The sequence below is a fragment of the Selaginella moellendorffii genome, unplaced genomic scaffold (assembly GCF_000143415.4).
Source record: "Selaginella moellendorffii unplaced genomic scaffold, v1.0 SELMOscaffold_36, whole genome shotgun sequence".
Taxonomy (NCBI): domain Eukaryota; kingdom Viridiplantae; phylum Streptophyta; class Lycopodiopsida; order Selaginellales; family Selaginellaceae; genus Selaginella; species Selaginella moellendorffii.
Window position 1 is genome coordinate 795,415 of NW_003314297.1, and position 15,588 is coordinate 811,002.

Consider the following 15,588-nt stretch of genomic DNA (forward strand, 5'->3'; position numbering starts at 1 on the left):
CCCTAAGCTCCGGTGATGGTGGGAAAAGCTGACACGTGTCATATTCAAAGATTTTCAAACAAAATTAAGTTCCGTGGACGGCAGGATTCGAACCTGCGCGGGCAAGCCCACATGATTTCTAGTCATGCCCGATAACCACTCTGGCACGTCCACTTAGCTGTTAAAGTAAGATCATAAAGATAAAATGGGAAGCGCGAGCACGCACTTAGCTACTAAAGTAAGATTAATTTGAAAAAATTGGCGGCTTTAACGAGCTCGCCTGAAAGTATTCCGTGAGGCAATCGCCTTGCAAACTCTACACCATAATCTTTCTGGAGAGATTCAGCTCCCCTTTTTTGATCATCCTAATTGTACATTCAATCGAAGTACCGCCGAGTTTGGGACTTTAGAGAGTAAATGAGCCTGTGGATGTGCTTCACTCCTCGTCCCACCTTGTCCTGAATGAAAAAAAAAAACATGTCTCTAGATCGAGGATGGGAGCCTCTATTGCTTACCTCTTTGATGGACTCCAGCTTCTCAAACGTTGGGAGTAGCTTCTGCCCAAGAGCATCCAGCTCGCCTTTCTGTGCCTGCATTGAATCCTCGGCTCCTTGGGCAGCTTGTTGTCTGTAAAGCAAACCATAAGTTATGGGTGTTTTAGTTTGATGAACTTACATCGCTTCGACATGGAGGTAGAGGATTTCCAAAGCTTGCTCCACGACGAGAACAAGGCAAGCGATTTGAGTATCGCGGATGCTGGCATCTGTACACATCTCCACCATTGCCAAGTACCTTCTGCAACCAAATTGTGATAAGTAACAAAGCAACGAAAACGCTACAATTGGATAGGACCTCTTTCGCATGCTTTCCATTTCGGACCCTTGCTTAGACTTTGCGATGTCATCGACTTCCTGCCTTGTAAGCTCGTTAATATCAGGAAGCTGCAAGAACAAACAGGGTTGGATGCTTCAAAACTGTTCAACGCCGAACCTTAGCCACGATAAGCATTTTCTCTTCCGCAGAAGATTCGAGATCTAAAGCCGCCTGTTCCAAAAGACTTGAGACAAGCTTGAGGCTGGGTTGCCTTTGAAGTCCCAAGGTGTAGTGTCGCATAACCACCTCAGAACTCTGAAAATGCAGCTAGTTAGTAACTAACCAGTTTCTCGTAGCAAAAATCTCATACGTCTGTTCCAGAGATGTTTAATCTCATTCCCTGCTTGCTGACTAATGTGTGAATGTAGGAAACCAGATTGCCACGAAGGCGCGTCACAAGAAGCTCTATTTTCTTTGAGTCCTGCGAGAGCGAAAAAACACAATCACTTGCAATCGCTAGGAAACTAATCTTACCTCAGCAGGTACCCCCATATTTTGACGTTGGCTTTTAGAAAACTGAATGAATCCACTACGTGATTGATTGTCCTGCGCGAAATATATGTATGCCAAATTGAACAGGCCTTGTTTGAAGCCAAAGTCCTCAGAGCCCTCGAATGGCCACACCTATAATCGGAAAGAAAATTTGAAGCATCTAATTATTATGATATACCTTCGATAAAATTGCAGTCGCCAAATGGAGTTCTTCCAGGTCTGCCAGATACATTTTCGTCCCATCGTCTCGCAAGATACGGTCGAACAAACCATGATGAAGTTTAACAAACTCTAGAACTTCAAGAGCTACTTCATCGCGATCCTGTTCAATAAGACGTAGAATCAGCGCCAGTAAGCAATTGACACCTTACTTTTCTTCCTGTGTCAATTAGCGTCGTAAAACATAAAATCAACCTCAGAACGGGTATGACAATCTGATGCTGCCTGTCATGTTGTGATGGGAGTCCAATTCCCATATGCTCCTTTCTCGCATCGTCCTATTTCACAGAACAAACCACATTTTGAGATACGCTCTTACGGAATTCAGTTTACCGTCAGCTGGACATCAATAGCTTTACAGGATGACAGATGTTGGATGGCACCCATGGCAAACAATGCTTGCGCGCCTCGTTTCTTGTTGTGAAAACACACTCTTAAAAGTAATGCCAATTCAGCCTCCAGAGTATATAGACGTCGGATCATGTCACGAGAAGGCAGAATTAAAGCCTGTATGTTCGAGAAGTTACTAAACAGCGAGAAAACATGTAATGACTTCTTCACCTGATAAGAATTTGTACTAATATCAGTGAAGCAGTTGTCAACAAACCCTGCTTTGCAAATGTCCAAAGAACACCTGATTACGATCAACCGCCACAAGTGCCTCTAGAACATAAAACGCAATGGCCTTTGCCGTTTCACTTCCATGTAATGCATCTTTACAAACCTGAAGAAATTGTTACATTTAAAAAAAATTAAAAACATAGCTAATAGTTTTACCAAGTCAAGCAGGGCAGTAGCCTCCTGCCTAAGCATATTAAAGTTCATTTGAGCAAGTTCGGCCTGATCCCCTTCTAGCTGCAACTTAAAACGTACGTAAGCATTCATGAAGGGTAGCTTCACTGCCTACCTTTTCGAATTCTGTGTCCTCAACGCCGTCTTGCCCCTCCATCAAAAGTCCCCGCATCATGGAAACCGAAAGTTCCGAATTTACCATGCCTTGGCAATAATGAAAATAGCTTAACAAAGATGCAAATTGCCTGAAAGCATCCAGCTAGAGTGGTCAAGATTTTATTCCAATAAGCATCGTACCTTCGTCTTAAAGCTTCAGATGACTCAGGTCGCAATACACCGGTAAGGAGTTTCGAGAGGATGGTCTGGCACGCGGTATTGGGTAAACGGACCGTTGTCAAAACATCTCCATATATAGCGTCATCATTGTAATCTTCTTCACCAGGCGCAAATATACCATGATCTTGAAGTTTTGCCATTGATGTCAGCACAACCTGAAACAAAAATTCTTGACTCTCAGGTGCGAAAATAAAAAGAGAAAAGAAAAGAAATAAATAATAATAATACAATTTTCCTTACCTGGCTCAAGACATAAGCCATGCTCAAAGAACAGTCTGAAGAACAACTTGCGTCCAAAACCGCTTCCAGCGTGCTGTTAAAAATCAATGCATTAGAACTCCAGTTGCAACCAAATGTAGTATCTTACTCATAGATCACTTGAATGCGGTTCCCTAAGAACTCAAATCGTCTGGAGAATGTCACCTGAAATACAAGAACTAAGCAAACGTTTAAGGTCCCAACGTGCTTACCTCTACTAGTTGTGTCCATCCCACAAGCATGTGTAACTGTGCAGCTTGTTCTTCCAAAAACTTGTTGCGCTTCCATGCCCACCTAAGTAGCTGCTGCACGGCGTCACGTACTGCCACTTGTCGTCGCTCATTTGCCAAAATGTTATATTGCATTTCTAGCCTCTTGCACGCCTGTTAACGCTTATCGGTCCAAGGTCCAATCTCTCGAGAACGTTACTAACCTGCCAAAGCTTGTCCCTGAAAGCAGTCAGATCGATTATTCTGTCGCCACGTTCTGAAAGCGTATAGATGCCACCATCGTCGACCAATGCTGGATTGTTCAGAATCTCTTCAACCTGACATAATGTTTTATCAACACTCTCCAGGAGCTTCACAGAATTACAGACCTTCAAATCTTCTTTAAAGTCTTCTATGCACTGTGGAATTTCGGTTGGAGGCTCTGCCAAAGGAAACTGCAAGATATCAAGGAGCTCCAGAACCTGATAGACGTACTCATAGTTACAAAACGAGCAATTAACAGATTGTAACGAACCTTCATTTTTTGAAGGCCATAGTTAGTAAGCAACGCCGGCACGGCATTTGTCACAGGCAGAGGATCCACGCTTTCGTCCATAAAAAGCTTCCCCACAAGGCGACGACAACTCCGACGATGTGACAAAACATCCATGTCACTGACATGCAAATCCAGTGCCAATAGCTTAAAAAGCCATGCTCTCTGCAGAAAACAAATGAAGTACATCTAGACGTCGCGAGCTAGGCTATGCATACCTGCTGCAAACTGCTAATACGTAAAGAATGGTTTGTCTCTCGCTTAGGAAGTGGCTCACAAGCAGAGTCCAAATGCTGCAAAAATGACGAGTCATAAGGCCGAAGATGCAAGAACTTGTTAGCAGGCAATTAAACGAGGACGTACGCAAGAAAAGAAATCGTATTTCTCCGTTCGCATAAGGTCAAGCATCGGGCCACTTGTAAATTCATCGACACAGAGCTCATACACCAGCTGTAGAACTTAACAATAGGTAAGAGCACGTCAAAAGGACAATGTATTTCATCTTGCCTGAAATCCCAGCTCGTGCAACGAGGAGTTTGCATCTGGCCTCGCGCGTGATTCCAGAAGCTCCAATATAACTCGCATGCAGCTGATATGATAGTTCAGAGTAGAAATCTGAAAAACAAGACGCACCTGTATACGCGTTTTGGTTGAAGGATTGTCCGTTCAACAGGTTGATCTATGTCAAACGTGAGTAACAAATGAGCTAGATTTGGAGAAGGTCGATTCAAGTTTGACAAAAGCAGCTGTGTATACACAATGATGTTATATAAAGAAAAAGAAAGAAGAAGCTTCCATACCCGCAAAATAAGAGAGCCCGAGTCTTCTTTAACACAGTCAGAAGTCTGAAGTTCATGACTGCGGGCTTCTAAACAGGCTGCATAGTCCTCAACAAGATTTGCTGCGGCATTGGCATCGACAATTAAAGAAACTATGTGTGGCAATCGCGAACTGTCCAATAAAACTCTTTTAGCGCAATTCGATGGTGTAAAACAATCGCACCTAAAGACATCCATGATCTTGATCGACAGATGTTGGATAGTTGATAGCGATTCATAATGGATGTACTGGATCAAGGTTATGATTTGGCGGCTGTCATGCGACAATATAGCATCGATAGTCTACAAAATAAGCATACGAAAGTTGAAACGCTACGAAACAAAAAGAGTTGTACCTGATAAATCGGTCGCCAGTGGTCGGCATAAAAAATATCTTTCTGAAAGGCAATAACTAAAAGCTCCAAACAAAGCTGCACCGCTTCCTCAAGAGATGGACCATAGTTTTTGCTAATGCGTTCCTCCAGTACAAAATCAGCTCCAAGCATAACAATGCTCATGAGACTTCGGAAGATAGATTTTCCGCCCATCAAATCCTGAAAACGTTTCGCTTAAAACAACATAAAAAATACCATACGTACCTTCATTATTTCAATTGGCGGAAGATACAGCTTTGCTCCGCCAAAGCTCTGCTCAGATCCTTCCAAGGAATTTTGAAGATCCCCCTCGGACACATCATATAGCGTCAGCATCCTAAGAATACAATGCTGTCAACAAAGAACTCTAGGAAAAAAGAAATTACAAAACATACATTTGGAAGTGCCTAAGGGATGCAACCACCATCTGCCATTTATATGTGGGATCAGCATAGGCCCTTTGAGCATACGGACCGAACACCTGATCTCGGACAAACTTGAATATGCCAGCGAATCTGAGAAAAACACTTAAAAGAAAGAAATAAACGAAATTTCAGTCTTACTTTTGGCCCTTGTGAGACTTGTCGGGGTCATTTGCCATCAGAACATTCAGCAGGTTCAAATATGAAATTGTAGAGGGATACTCTTCTTGCCTTGCCTCCACTTCATTCAGTTCAAACGTCATGTCGTAAACTTGTTGCACATTGGCTCCTCCCAATGTAGTGGCAGCTGACAGAGGAAGATCATAAGCATCCAGCAAGCTCCATACTCTGTCTCTTATAACTGGAGATAACGGAACAAAGGCAGAGATTGCATTTCGCAAAGATCCCTGTGCAAATCCAGTATTAGTTCCGCATGACAACATTGGAAAACGCGACCTTCAAATACGGTGGAACATTTTCAAATGGGAGAAGCTTAAAAAGCGGTTCAATATCCGGGAACCAGAGTGACCTTTCCACCTCGCTACCAGCCTCCAAGACCTTGAAAAGAATGATCATACGTCAATATCACCAGCAAACTAGCGAAGTACCTTTTTCAAAACTTGCAAATAGGCGTCAAGAGCTTTGGCATCTCCCTCCTGAAAAGGAGGGAGAAAAGAACCGCTTGTTTGAATGCAATGTCTGAAGTGCTCCTCATAGACATTGAGCGAATTAAAAAGCGTCTGCCAACTAACAGTACGGAAAGTCTTGTTCTGTAGCATCTGGTACACTTGTCTAGCCCCTTCCTCACTGCAAGCCTGTAAAGGTTTTATGAAAACACAGTCGTGATTTTTTGGGCTTACCAATCCAACCAGCATCTTGAGAAAAGCAACTAATGTAAGGTAGCTTGAATGGTCTTCGCTTATGAATCTTATGAAGTTCCAAAGAACTTCATTATCAGAAACAAGTGCTGGTTCTCTCTGATAAACAACAAATTCCGTAAGAGAACGTAAGAACAATGGAAAATCACCTGGTAGACTTCTGATATAAGCTCGAGCAAAGATATAAAAGGATCAGCTTGTGTTTGCATAGCTTGACGGCGTGTTATCAAATCATCCTCCATTGGCTCCTCGGTCGGATACGGATCAGAAAACATGGCGACATTCTTCAAATCTTTGATCTATTGAGGACGTCAAAAAGTAAATCCTAGAAGTGTTGAAGAACATTTGACGTACCTTCTCTCTGCCGATTGGATTGGACAAAAATATTATGAAAAGTTTGTGCAAATAAGCATTGTACATGAACACAAGATCTGGATCATCATTCTGCCATGCCATATAAATAACCAGCCTCGCAAACATGTAAATAACCGTTACCTCGAAGGCGGCAGCTTTTAAAATTTTCTCAACGAGGAATTTAAAAACGTTCTGCTCGCAAGCGTGATCAAGACATGCTCGAGCATTTGTTATATCAGATTGTGATTCGTTGATTGAAATACCGCTCGTGTCAACGTTAGACATAAGGAAGACCCCCCATACTAGTCTAATGACATCTGTAAAACCTTTCGTTGTGCTCTCAAGCCCCACCTCCATAACCTGAAGAAAAATCAGGAGAGAAACTATCTTGCAGAACTGGTACCTGATTATGGAACTCACGGCGAAATACAGCATCTGGCGAAAGCACAGATCCCATCTCGTGACCACCACCGAGAGCGTCCGATATTAACGAGATTGCAAGGGTAAACATCACTGTGTACGCTATCTGCGACAGGGGATATTGTAAATGATCAGCACGCATAGGAAGACACCTGAAGCTTGACGACGGATTGTGACGAAAATGCATCTCCCGAACAGTCCTTAACAAGACCATAGATGTCTTTTGCTTCTTGCGAATCTACAAGAAGAGAAAATAAACTACAGCAACAAAGACCTCAGAAACTTACTGATCCGAACAATAAGGCATGAAAAGACCAAACACTGGCATATGCTAAGCCGTTCTCTAAGCGCGACGTCATGACGTAGCACAAGAGCTCCCCTGGCATCCATAACGTAAGGCTCAACCCCTGGCCCGCCTAAGCCAGATGGATCTTCGCGACCAAGTTCCTGTTAAGTGGCATATAGTCCCCGATGCGATACAAGTGACGCAAGGGTACCTTGATAAGTGTCACAAGTCGCTTGCGTAGTCCAGCGTCAATCAAACTCTCGATGTATTGTCGAAGATCAACGACCAAGTCTGGATCAAGCTCTTCGTCAAGCACAACGGCCTGTTCTGGCAAGAAAAGAACTCATAAGAAAACAGACATTAACAAAGCCGCAAACTTTACTCTCAGAATAAGCTGCAAGGAGTTGATTAGCGCTCTTCTTTCCGTGAACCACAACCCTGCTGATAGTCGGAGGCCCTCGAGAGGCTCACGTCCTAAGAGATTCCACTGCGCAAAACAAAAATTACGTACGTGAGACCCGCACAAACTTAAGGTCGTTTTTCACCTCTTGATGAGCAGCGACGAGAAGACTCACGCAATCGATCTCATTCAAATGATAGTCGTCACTGAGTTTCAAAGCCTGCGATCAAAGCAAAGAACGTTAAAAGCTAAGAAGGACAACTCCCAGCATACAATTTGAACATCCTGATCGTCGAGCACGGTGGGCGGCGCGTCCGGCAGCTTCACTTCTTTCGATAAAACCTCTGTTCGATCGGCTGCCTTGGGCTCCTGACGCACATTTCCTCGGGGTTTAGGGCTTTGCGGAAGAATCTCTACGGTGACCTAGCTTACCGGATAGAGGAGGAATGATTCGAAGTCTGGGCGGCACAAATGCAGCATATGGAAGAGCTCCGTGCGCTGCTGTGGCGATGGCGATCCTGCCAGCGCCACCTCCACTGTGGATTGCAGGCGCCTGTAAGAAACCATCGCGTCGAGAGTAATCCCTAGAACATAGTGAGGGAAAGAGAGCTTCGAAATCCAGGAGCTTTGGCTACTATATCAATTGGACGGTTCAGATCTTTCCACGGGGGCATTATCGACGGCCCAGAGCTCTTAAGCCACGCAACCTTAAAACTCCACTGGAAAATTCCAGATTGTAGGGTTTCTGGCTGGAAGCATGCTGCGATCGCCAATCACAGTCGTTCTAGTTTCCGTGCTGCTGATCTTCTCGATTCCTGCGGAGAGCAAGGATCTCTACAAGGTACTCGCACAGTCCTGAAGAATTTGCTGCTAGAAATTTCATTCTTCTCGTCAGATTCTCGGCGTGGACAAGAATGCTGATCAACGCGCAATCAAGAAGGCTTACCACAAGCTCTCGCTCCAATATCACCCGGACAAGAACAAGGCGAAGAACGCGCAAGACAAATTCTCCGAGATAAGCAATGGTAAGCGTCATCCTGTGTTTTTTCTTTCAAGGGAGTGCGTTCTAACGAGGGTGTAGCTTACGAGATTCTTAGTGACGAGAAGAAGCGCAAGGAGTATGATCTCTATGGAGAGTCACCGCCGGGAGGAGGTTTTGGCGGCGGCGGCGGCGGTGGCGGTGGCTTCGGCGGTGGCGGTGGTGATCCTTTCCAGAGAGATTTTCAACAACAACAGCACCAGTATGGCAATGCTCAGCATGAATACCAGCAGCGCTATACGTTCCACTCCGATGGACCGAATGGATTCAGTTTTGACGGCTTTAACTTTGGTGGCTTTGGGAGCTACATGGACGACATGTTTGGGGGATTTTTTAAGAACTCGAATCCGGGCCCCGAGTTTGGATCGCAGCTACAGCAGTTAAGTTCGGCAGAGTTCACGAGACAAGTCCTCAATGACTCGGAAACCTGGCTGCTGCTCTTCGTTTCATCAACAGCGCTCGACCAAAGAACTCGTATCCTTGAAGAGTTTGCCAAGCACATGAACGGGGTTATCAAGGTACGTGCAGTTTCTTTCTTTTACGTTTCATTTTTGTTTTCTCCCTTTGACGAATGTTTTGATGCAGGTAGGAATCATAAACTGCCAGAGTAACCAGCTCCTATGCAAGCAACAGCGCGTTTCGGTACTCAAAGAGCCTAAACTTTACATTTGTCCGTGGGTGCCATCCAGGAAACGATCCTTGGTTGAGTACACGGGTGAATGGAAAGTGAAGGCACTTGAGGCCTATAGTGTGGAGTTCCTTCCCAGACTTTCGACAAGGATAATTGGGGATGAGGAGGACATTTTCGAGAAAGACGACAACCTTCCCGGAGCCGTGCTTTTGACGAAGAAAAAAGAGACCCCGGCAATGTGGAGAGCCTTGAGCGGAATCTTCCATCAGCGCGTAGTATTTTTCGAGAAAAAGGCAAGAGATAGTTGCGTTTCGTGGTTCTAAAAACAGTTTTTACGTCCTCCCACAGGTACAGGATATATCCGACACGCTGGCAAGAAAGTTCAAAGTGACAAAACTTCCGGCGGTGGTCGGTGTTCTGGCAAATTCGGACGCAACCATTCTATCCCAAGGCCCGAACATCAAACCAGATGACTTGAAAGGGCTCCTCAAAGATCTAGAGACCAAACACAGACACGTTCGCAGGGAGAAACGCGAGACCAAGTCCAGTGACGGCATTTCGAAGCTGACCAAGGAAAACTTTTCCAGATTATGCTCCGAAACCGCACTTTGTGTCATCGCGGTCACGAGATCCAAATCCGCAGAGGAGAAGGCGAAAAAGATTCTGCTTGAGGTTTGTGTTGTCCGCGATTGAGAGCTTTCACAGGACTAAAGTTCCTTTGTTTCGCAGGTTTCTCGGAAGAACATCCAGCCCGCTAATAGATCTTCCTCGGTCGCTGTCTCGTACGTGTACGTGGACGGTGCTTCTCAGGCCAAATTCGTGAAGGCATTTGGAGACAAGAGGCTAGAGAAGCAAGATCCGGCATTGGTGGCTTTCAAGTTTCGAAAGAAGAGGTTTGCTACTCACACAGGCCCATTCACGTCAGCTGCAATTGAGAACTTTGTGAGCGAAGCTCTCAACGGCGAAGTGCAGTTCCAAAATGTGAAGAAAGAGCCATTGATCTCCTGAGAAACTCGTCTTCTCGCGAAGAATTGCACTCTAGCTTGTAATCTCCTTTTTGCCTCTTCCAGGATCGATCAAGCACGCCGGTCAAGTAGAACGCATCAATCAACAGTCGATTACATAACTTGTACAAAGAAAAATATCCAAAAGTAGTGTACGGTAGAAGAATATGCATTGAGAGGATTAACTCCAGATTTTAAGCAAAAGTTTTTTTTCAAACTTGACATAAATTCAAAGACGAAGTGTTTTTCTCGTCTTTGATCATTCTCAAACTTCGAGCTCTTCTCGCAAGTTATTCTACTGGGATTAAACTTCCTTTTGTTTGGGACATCCAAGAAAATTTTTTAACTTCTTTCATTTCGGATCGATCAAAGCACACACCGGTCAGGTAGAACACATCGATCGATCAACAAGCACCACAATTGACGAACTTGCAAACGTGGCGCACATCGGCTGTGTCCGCGTGTCAAGGTATCTGAACGGTTGGGATTCCATAAAACGCCGACGGCTGGAGATCTGCGGATGCGCGTAAACCACCGTTGGATACGACATCGACGTCTCGAGATCCAACGGCGCGAGATGGCCGCGCCAAGATAACGGGCCCGATGAAGCCAGCTTGGTAGGGATCAACGACATCGAGGTGGCCTGGGCGATCGACGGCGGCGGTGATTTGTAGCGCGGAAACTCGACGGTCTGGATTGCCTCAAGCGCCCAGCCGTAGGGCCTTTGTTTGCCGCCTTGAATGCTGTGTTGCATTGCCCTCTTTTCTCATTTCTTCTTCTTTCTCCATCGTCTCGGCGCCAAAGATCTCGTTCGATTCATTGGCACTGGCGCGTTGCCCGATCGGCGCGTGTGGAATTCGGATCCTCTTTGTGGCGATCCAGGGCTAGATCAGGCGGCGGGGTCGTTTCTTCTGCGGGATCGCCGGCTGGGGCGCCCAGAATTTGGCGCCGATTAGGCCTCGCACGGCTTGCCCTGGGCGTGGAGCGGCAGGAATTGGAGCATTTCTTGTGCGATCTGTGGCGGATCAGGGATTGGGCGCCGGGAGGGTTTACATTGAGCTGCAGGTCAGTCTCGGATCAGATCTATGTGATGCCTGCTTGCCGATCTGCCGTGTGATCTGTGCCGGATGATTGCGATTGCGGGATTATGCATTCCTGGGTGATCAGATCGCCGATCTTGCGCGGTCTTGGCACTGCTTGGCCTTGTAGGTCATCGTTTTGTGTGCGGACCTGCATTCTTTCTGCCTCCTTGGATCGTCGATCTCAAAGATCGGGAGATCTTGGGTGCCTGGGCTGCCTGGGATTGTCTGTTTGGGTTTAGTTTGTGGATCTTGGGTCTTTCTAGGCAAAGATCGCCTATCTTTCTCTTACGCTAAAGAAGATGCTTTGATGGTGTTTCCAGGATGCGCAAAAGCCCTTCTGGGTCCTCGTGGCTGGCCGACTGGAGCAGAGATCGATCCAAATGCGACGCTCTTGTCACGATTACAGGCTAGTGAGTTCTACAGTTTAGCGGCATCAACCGGGTTCTTTCCCTGGGGATCTTAAGCCTTGCATTAAGGTGGAAATGATGCGGTTTTCATTGCAATGACGATCTGCAGGCCTGGTGCCAAGAGATCAGCTTAAGATCTGGGGATCTTAGTAGGGATCTGTGAAAGTGAAGTAGCTCGTATCTCAACCATGGAGAAGGTTAGCGTCACGTCTAGTACTACCGCGGGGGATTTCCCAGGAACTATGAAAAAGGTTGGTTTTTCCTCTCATTCTAGGCTGAGCCTCTACGTTTGCTTTCTTATTTCTTACTGTATTTTTGTATGGCTAAACTTCAGGTTAAGCACCTCATTGAGTCGGAGTATTCATCAATGGATGAAGATAATGACTCGAAAGTCGAGATTGCGAAGCTCGGCGAGAGATCCGATGAGGAGTGGATCAAGCCCAAGCTCGAAAGAAAATCAGAGCTTTTAGACGGCAAAAGCCTGTGTGGACGGCTGGCGGTGATCACCTCACATTCTCCACCTCGCAATCACGCATCGGATGGCGCAGCTTCCTCGTCTGAGATGTCCCCTGGTGCAACCAGTCCGTCCAGGAGTTGTACGCAGTGTGGAGCGACCAAGACTCCACTCTGGAGAAATGGGCCTTGTGGTCCCAAGGTACTTAAATACTTTCCTTTTATCCTTTACGTTCTTCCAATCGGTGTAGAGATCTCTAACCTTGGGCTCTCTCCTCTTTTGGTGCAGTCTCTTTGCAATGCATGCGGCATTCGTTACAAGAAGGTTGGCAGCACTAAACGCACCTCGAACAGCAGCGATCCACACGAGCAGCCACAGAAGCTGTCGACAAAGTCTCCGAAGCGTAAGGCCGAGGCAGTGGAGGAGACCGAGCGCTCACACGGCCACAGGAGGAGCCGGCTCGTCGTCCGCGGGGAGAAGCGCGAGGCCGTGGAGGAGAAGGCCTCGTGTAGCAGCAGCCAGGTGGTGTTTAAGCAGCAGTGCTCGTCCCGGCAGGCTCCGGTGCCACGGCGAGTGTGCACAAGGCGGTCGCTCCCCTCGGGCTTCCACACTCCAAAGTGGGGCAGCAGGTCCGCTAGATTCAACACGTTTAGGAAATCTCATCAAACCAAGGACGAGGAAGAAGGCGCGGCACTTCTCATGGCTCTGGCTTGCGGCCTCGTCAACGCGTAGCTCCTGAGAGGTACCTCCTTTTCTCTCTTCCACAACATCAATCCTTTCAAAGCTGTGCTGATCCATCAAGCCGCGTTCTACAGGAACACCTCTCTCAGCTCTTTCCCTGTGAAGCTGGAAGAACGAATCGAGATCTCAAGCGAGCTAGAATGAGTGGCAGGAGGATTAAAAATAACAAGAGCCAGCAATGATCTTTGCTTCCTTCACAACTTTTCGGGAACACAACACTATCTATTATCATGCAACATAAACTTATATATCATCTTCCATCCAAAAACAATGAGCCATTTGTATATAGGTGGGTGCTTTGGTAGTCCTGCTCTTTTAACCACTGTCGTTCCTTCTATAGAAGAACTCCTTGTGCAGGCTTTTTGAGACTCTAGCTCTTTGTTCTCTTTTTTTTTTCCCTTCTAAACTACCTTAAGATATGAGAAATAACAGAAAGAGTGAGAGAGAGATGAGAAAGAGATGAAAAAAGGTTTGTTTTTCTTTTTTTTTCCTTACTGTATGAAGTTTCCAATAGAGAAACGTGATCAATTCAATATGTTGCTAAACGACAAACGGGATCCGATGCCTCCAATCGAGTAAAGATGCTTTCCTTGGCCTTTTTCCGCTGCTTTGTCGCTTTTATTGCGATCTGTACGAAATACCAATAAATGGTTTTGTGCCAGGTTTCGTCTCACCATTTGATCGCTTTGTTTGGGAAATACTGCCAAGAAGAGATCAAGATCCCATTTTGAGTGTTCTTGATAGAACAAAGAGAGAACTTAGAACTCACCTTGTCAATGAGTGAGAGGTAATATGGTTTTGCGGCTTCCACATCGACTCTGACTTTGCTCTTGCTGTAAAGGTCATACTTGCTGCAAACGACAGAACAGGGATTTGTCAGTAGAGTTTTCGCAGCTTAAGCCGCTAACCAGAGACTAGAAAAGCTTACTCTCGGTCTAGCAATCTAAGCTCTCTCTTTGCTTACTTGAACTCTTCGAGCCACGGGTACATCTCGCGATCGAAGTCGTCCATAAACTGCTTGTAATCTCCAGCTCGATGCAAAGCTGCACGGAAACATAAATTGTAAGGCGACAACAAAACAAAGCACAAGTGAAACAACTATGCGAATGCTCCACATCAACAAACTTCTGGAAAGATTCTCGTGCGCAGGCAATACAATATTACCGTAGAAGGAGTGGTACCGAATGATAAAAAGAGCTTGTGGAGGCAAATTACAATCGTTTCGCTTGAGCACCTACAAAGTAAAGCTCGTTTAAGTGTTGTATAACTAAATAGTAAGAACAAGGACGAGCATCACGAGAAAAGCAAAGTTTACCACACCTGATACAGATACTCGTCGTGGCCCCATGACATGACTATCTTGTCAAGTCCACAGCCTAGCTCGTACACGCCATTGCCGGTGTTAAACCTGGGGTCACGAGAATCTGGGTTTCTGTCAAAAAACTGTTCAAAAAGGTGAGAACTTTCTCCGAGATTTTTTCTTCTTCTTCCTTTCCTTGCTTGCTCAATCGAGATCTAAACTAAAAAAGCTACTCACCTCCGAGTGCACGATCGATTTGCTAAACGGGCATCCTAGCGGGAATGTATCACCTGAGAGATAAAAGAAATTGTGAGTACGCTCGCTAGTTTACAAGCACGAACCCACGACAGCCCACTGCGGTTCTTCGCCAAACTTGGGGTGCAGCAACACCTTGCCAAGGTCTGTCAGGATAAAAAAAGTTTAGAAACAACACGACGAAGAAGAAGAGTCAAGAAAAGCTGCGTGTCAAGAGATCATATCTATCTATTTTTTACCGTGAATGAGGCCAGTTAAATGGAACCAGTCCTCGTTTGGATGATCCTTGCGAATAGCTTCCGCTGTTTGCAAGAGATGCTCGATTTGGGGCTCGTCCAGATCCGGATCGCTCTCGTCGACGTACTCGTTGAGAAGCTCGCAGCATTCCCAGATGCCCATCACGGCCTTGTCAAGAACAAGGTGTTTCTTCCTCATCTCCATTGCCTGCAGGAATGGAAGAGAAGAAGATATATACAATGCTCGTCAGTGACAAGCAGGATTTGCTACGATGATCCTTACGAAGTCATATGTTTGATTCGTATGGTTGATCTTATAGAAACTCTCCACTCCAGAACTCCGCTCGCTTTCTTTGTTATACTCCCTTCCAAGATCACAAACACACATCAGTGGAGCGAGAGAGATCGAGCTAAAACAAAACTAAAAGGAAAGTTATTATTACCGGAACTCGTGCCCAAACGCGTTCGCTCCAGGCTTCTCAAATGCTTGCATGGATCCGATCATACCCTTGGCGATCTCCGCGTCGTCGGGAGCTGGATCGTCCCAGCTCCTGCGCGACGGATCGATCAATGCCGGTATCGCGTCCACTCCCATCCTCGCGCCGGTTCTCCTCCCGCCCCGATCGATCGATCAAACCACAAGAAATAGGAAGACCTAAAGACCGCGTTCGCCAAAACACCTCGGACAAAAATATTCGCCTTGGGATGAGGGCATGTGCCAGCTTTGACTGGTCAGCCGGCGAGGCATGCTGACTCAGAGGATAGACATGCCGCCG

At 46.0% G+C, this 15,588-nt stretch overlaps 4 protein-coding genes and 1 non-coding gene across 5 annotated transcripts; 2 read left to right on the forward strand and 3 right to left on the reverse strand.

Annotated features, from left to right (window-relative positions):
* Positions 1 to 72: 72 nt before the first annotated feature.
* TRNAS-AGA lies at positions 73 to 153 on the reverse strand. The gene has a single exon. It is a non-coding gene; the product is annotated as a tRNA-Ser (tRNA).
* A 52-nt stretch (positions 154 to 205) lies between these two features.
* On the reverse strand, positions 206 to 8,297 carry LOC9653231 (nuclear pore complex protein NUP205). Its single transcript, XM_024682995.1, is given in 44 exon segments — positions 206 to 437; positions 495 to 774; positions 832 to 920; positions 970 to 1,107; positions 1,163 to 1,273; positions 1,327 to 1,476; positions 1,523 to 1,666; positions 1,716 to 1,841; positions 1,897 to 2,070; positions 2,125 to 2,173; positions 2,175 to 2,287; positions 2,341 to 2,411; positions 2,464 to 2,600; positions 2,653 to 2,846; positions 2,932 to 3,004; positions 3,059 to 3,114; positions 3,162 to 3,332; positions 3,383 to 3,496; positions 3,548 to 3,640; positions 3,694 to 3,876; positions 3,930 to 4,004; positions 4,075 to 4,161; positions 4,219 to 4,300; positions 4,345 to 4,457; positions 4,512 to 4,662; positions 4,714 to 4,832; positions 4,886 to 5,083; positions 5,129 to 5,240; positions 5,299 to 5,418; positions 5,467 to 5,732; positions 5,782 to 5,883; positions 5,934 to 6,140; positions 6,186 to 6,302; positions 6,353 to 6,502; positions 6,558 to 6,647; positions 6,699 to 6,917; positions 6,961 to 7,083; positions 7,130 to 7,215; positions 7,265 to 7,424; positions 7,475 to 7,585; positions 7,646 to 7,750; positions 7,809 to 7,883; positions 7,937 to 8,032; positions 8,096 to 8,297. Coding segments are annotated over 44 exon segments (5,646 nt in total). The 5' UTR covers positions 8,231 to 8,297; the 3' UTR covers positions 206 to 356.
* Positions 8,298 to 8,394: 97 nt separating this feature from the next.
* LOC9653232 (dnaJ protein ERDJ3A) lies at positions 8,395 to 10,550 on the forward strand. Its single transcript, XM_024682994.1, has 6 exons — positions 8,395 to 8,504; positions 8,559 to 8,688; positions 8,745 to 9,220; positions 9,288 to 9,626; positions 9,682 to 10,005; positions 10,063 to 10,550. Exons 1-6 carry the CDS (start codon positions 8,421 to 8,423, stop codon positions 10,339 to 10,341), a joined length of 1,632 nt encoding a protein of 543 aa, XP_024538762.1. The 5' UTR covers positions 8,395 to 8,420; the 3' UTR covers positions 10,342 to 10,550.
* A 427-nt stretch (positions 10,551 to 10,977) lies between these two features.
* Positions 10,978 to 13,569, forward strand: LOC9658148 (GATA transcription factor 15). Its single transcript, XM_002977989.2, has 5 exons — positions 10,978 to 11,402; positions 11,740 to 12,077; positions 12,161 to 12,481; positions 12,569 to 13,022; positions 13,096 to 13,569. The coding sequence occupies exons 2-4, from the start codon at positions 12,015 to 12,017 to the stop codon at positions 13,010 to 13,012; spliced, it is 828 nt and encodes a 275-aa protein (XP_002978035.2). The 5' UTR covers positions 10,978 to 11,402; positions 11,740 to 12,014; the 3' UTR covers positions 13,013 to 13,022; positions 13,096 to 13,569.
* On the reverse strand, positions 13,482 to 15,464 carry LOC9658149 (inositol oxygenase 1). Its single transcript, XM_002978170.2, has 10 exons — positions 15,256 to 15,464; positions 15,096 to 15,177; positions 14,816 to 15,020; positions 14,663 to 14,722; positions 14,559 to 14,611; positions 14,342 to 14,464; positions 14,186 to 14,255; positions 13,986 to 14,064; positions 13,791 to 13,872; positions 13,482 to 13,721 (listed from the first exon to the last, which is right to left on the reverse strand). Exons 1-10 carry the CDS (start codon positions 15,405 to 15,407, stop codon positions 13,692 to 13,694), a joined length of 936 nt encoding a protein of 311 aa, XP_002978216.1. The 5' UTR covers positions 15,408 to 15,464; the 3' UTR covers positions 13,482 to 13,691.
* Positions 15,465 to 15,588: the final 124 nt, after the last annotated feature.

Bases quoted from the DNA above. Each gene is read 5' to 3' on its own strand.
- LOC9653232 (XM_024682994.1), top strand. From the start codon at position 8,421: ATGCTGCGATCGCCAATCACAGTCGTTCTAGTTTCCGTGCTGCTGATC. The intron at 8,505-8,558 runs GTACTCGCACAG...TCTTCTCGTCAG, and splicing joins AGAGCAAGGATCTCTACAAG to ATTCTCGGCGTGGACAAGAA. The intron at 9,627-9,681 runs GCAAGAGATAGT...GTCCTCCCACAG, and splicing joins TAGTATTTTTCGAGAAAAAG to GTACAGGATATATCCGACAC.
- LOC9658148 (XM_002977989.2), top strand. From the start codon at position 12,015: ATGGAGAAGGTTAGCGTCACGTCTAGTACTACCGCGGGGGATTTCCCA. The intron at 12,078-12,160 runs GTTGGTTTTTCC...GCTAAACTTCAG, and splicing joins TCCCAGGAACTATGAAAAAG to GTTAAGCACCTCATTGAGTC. The intron at 12,482-12,568 runs GTACTTAAATAC...CTTTTGGTGCAG, and splicing joins ATGGGCCTTGTGGTCCCAAG to TCTCTTTGCAATGCATGCGG.
- LOC9658149 (XM_002978170.2), bottom strand. From the start codon at position 15,407: ATGGGAGTGGACGCGATACCGGCATTGATCGATCCGTCGCGCAGGAGC. The intron at 15,178-15,255 runs GTAATAATAACT...TGATCTTGGAAG, and splicing joins GCGTTTGGGCACGAGTTCCG to GGAGTATAACAAAGAAAGCG. The intron at 14,465-14,558 runs GTGAGTAGCTTT...CTTTTTGAACAG, and splicing joins AATCGATCGTGCACTCGGAG to TTTTTTGACAGAAACCCAGA.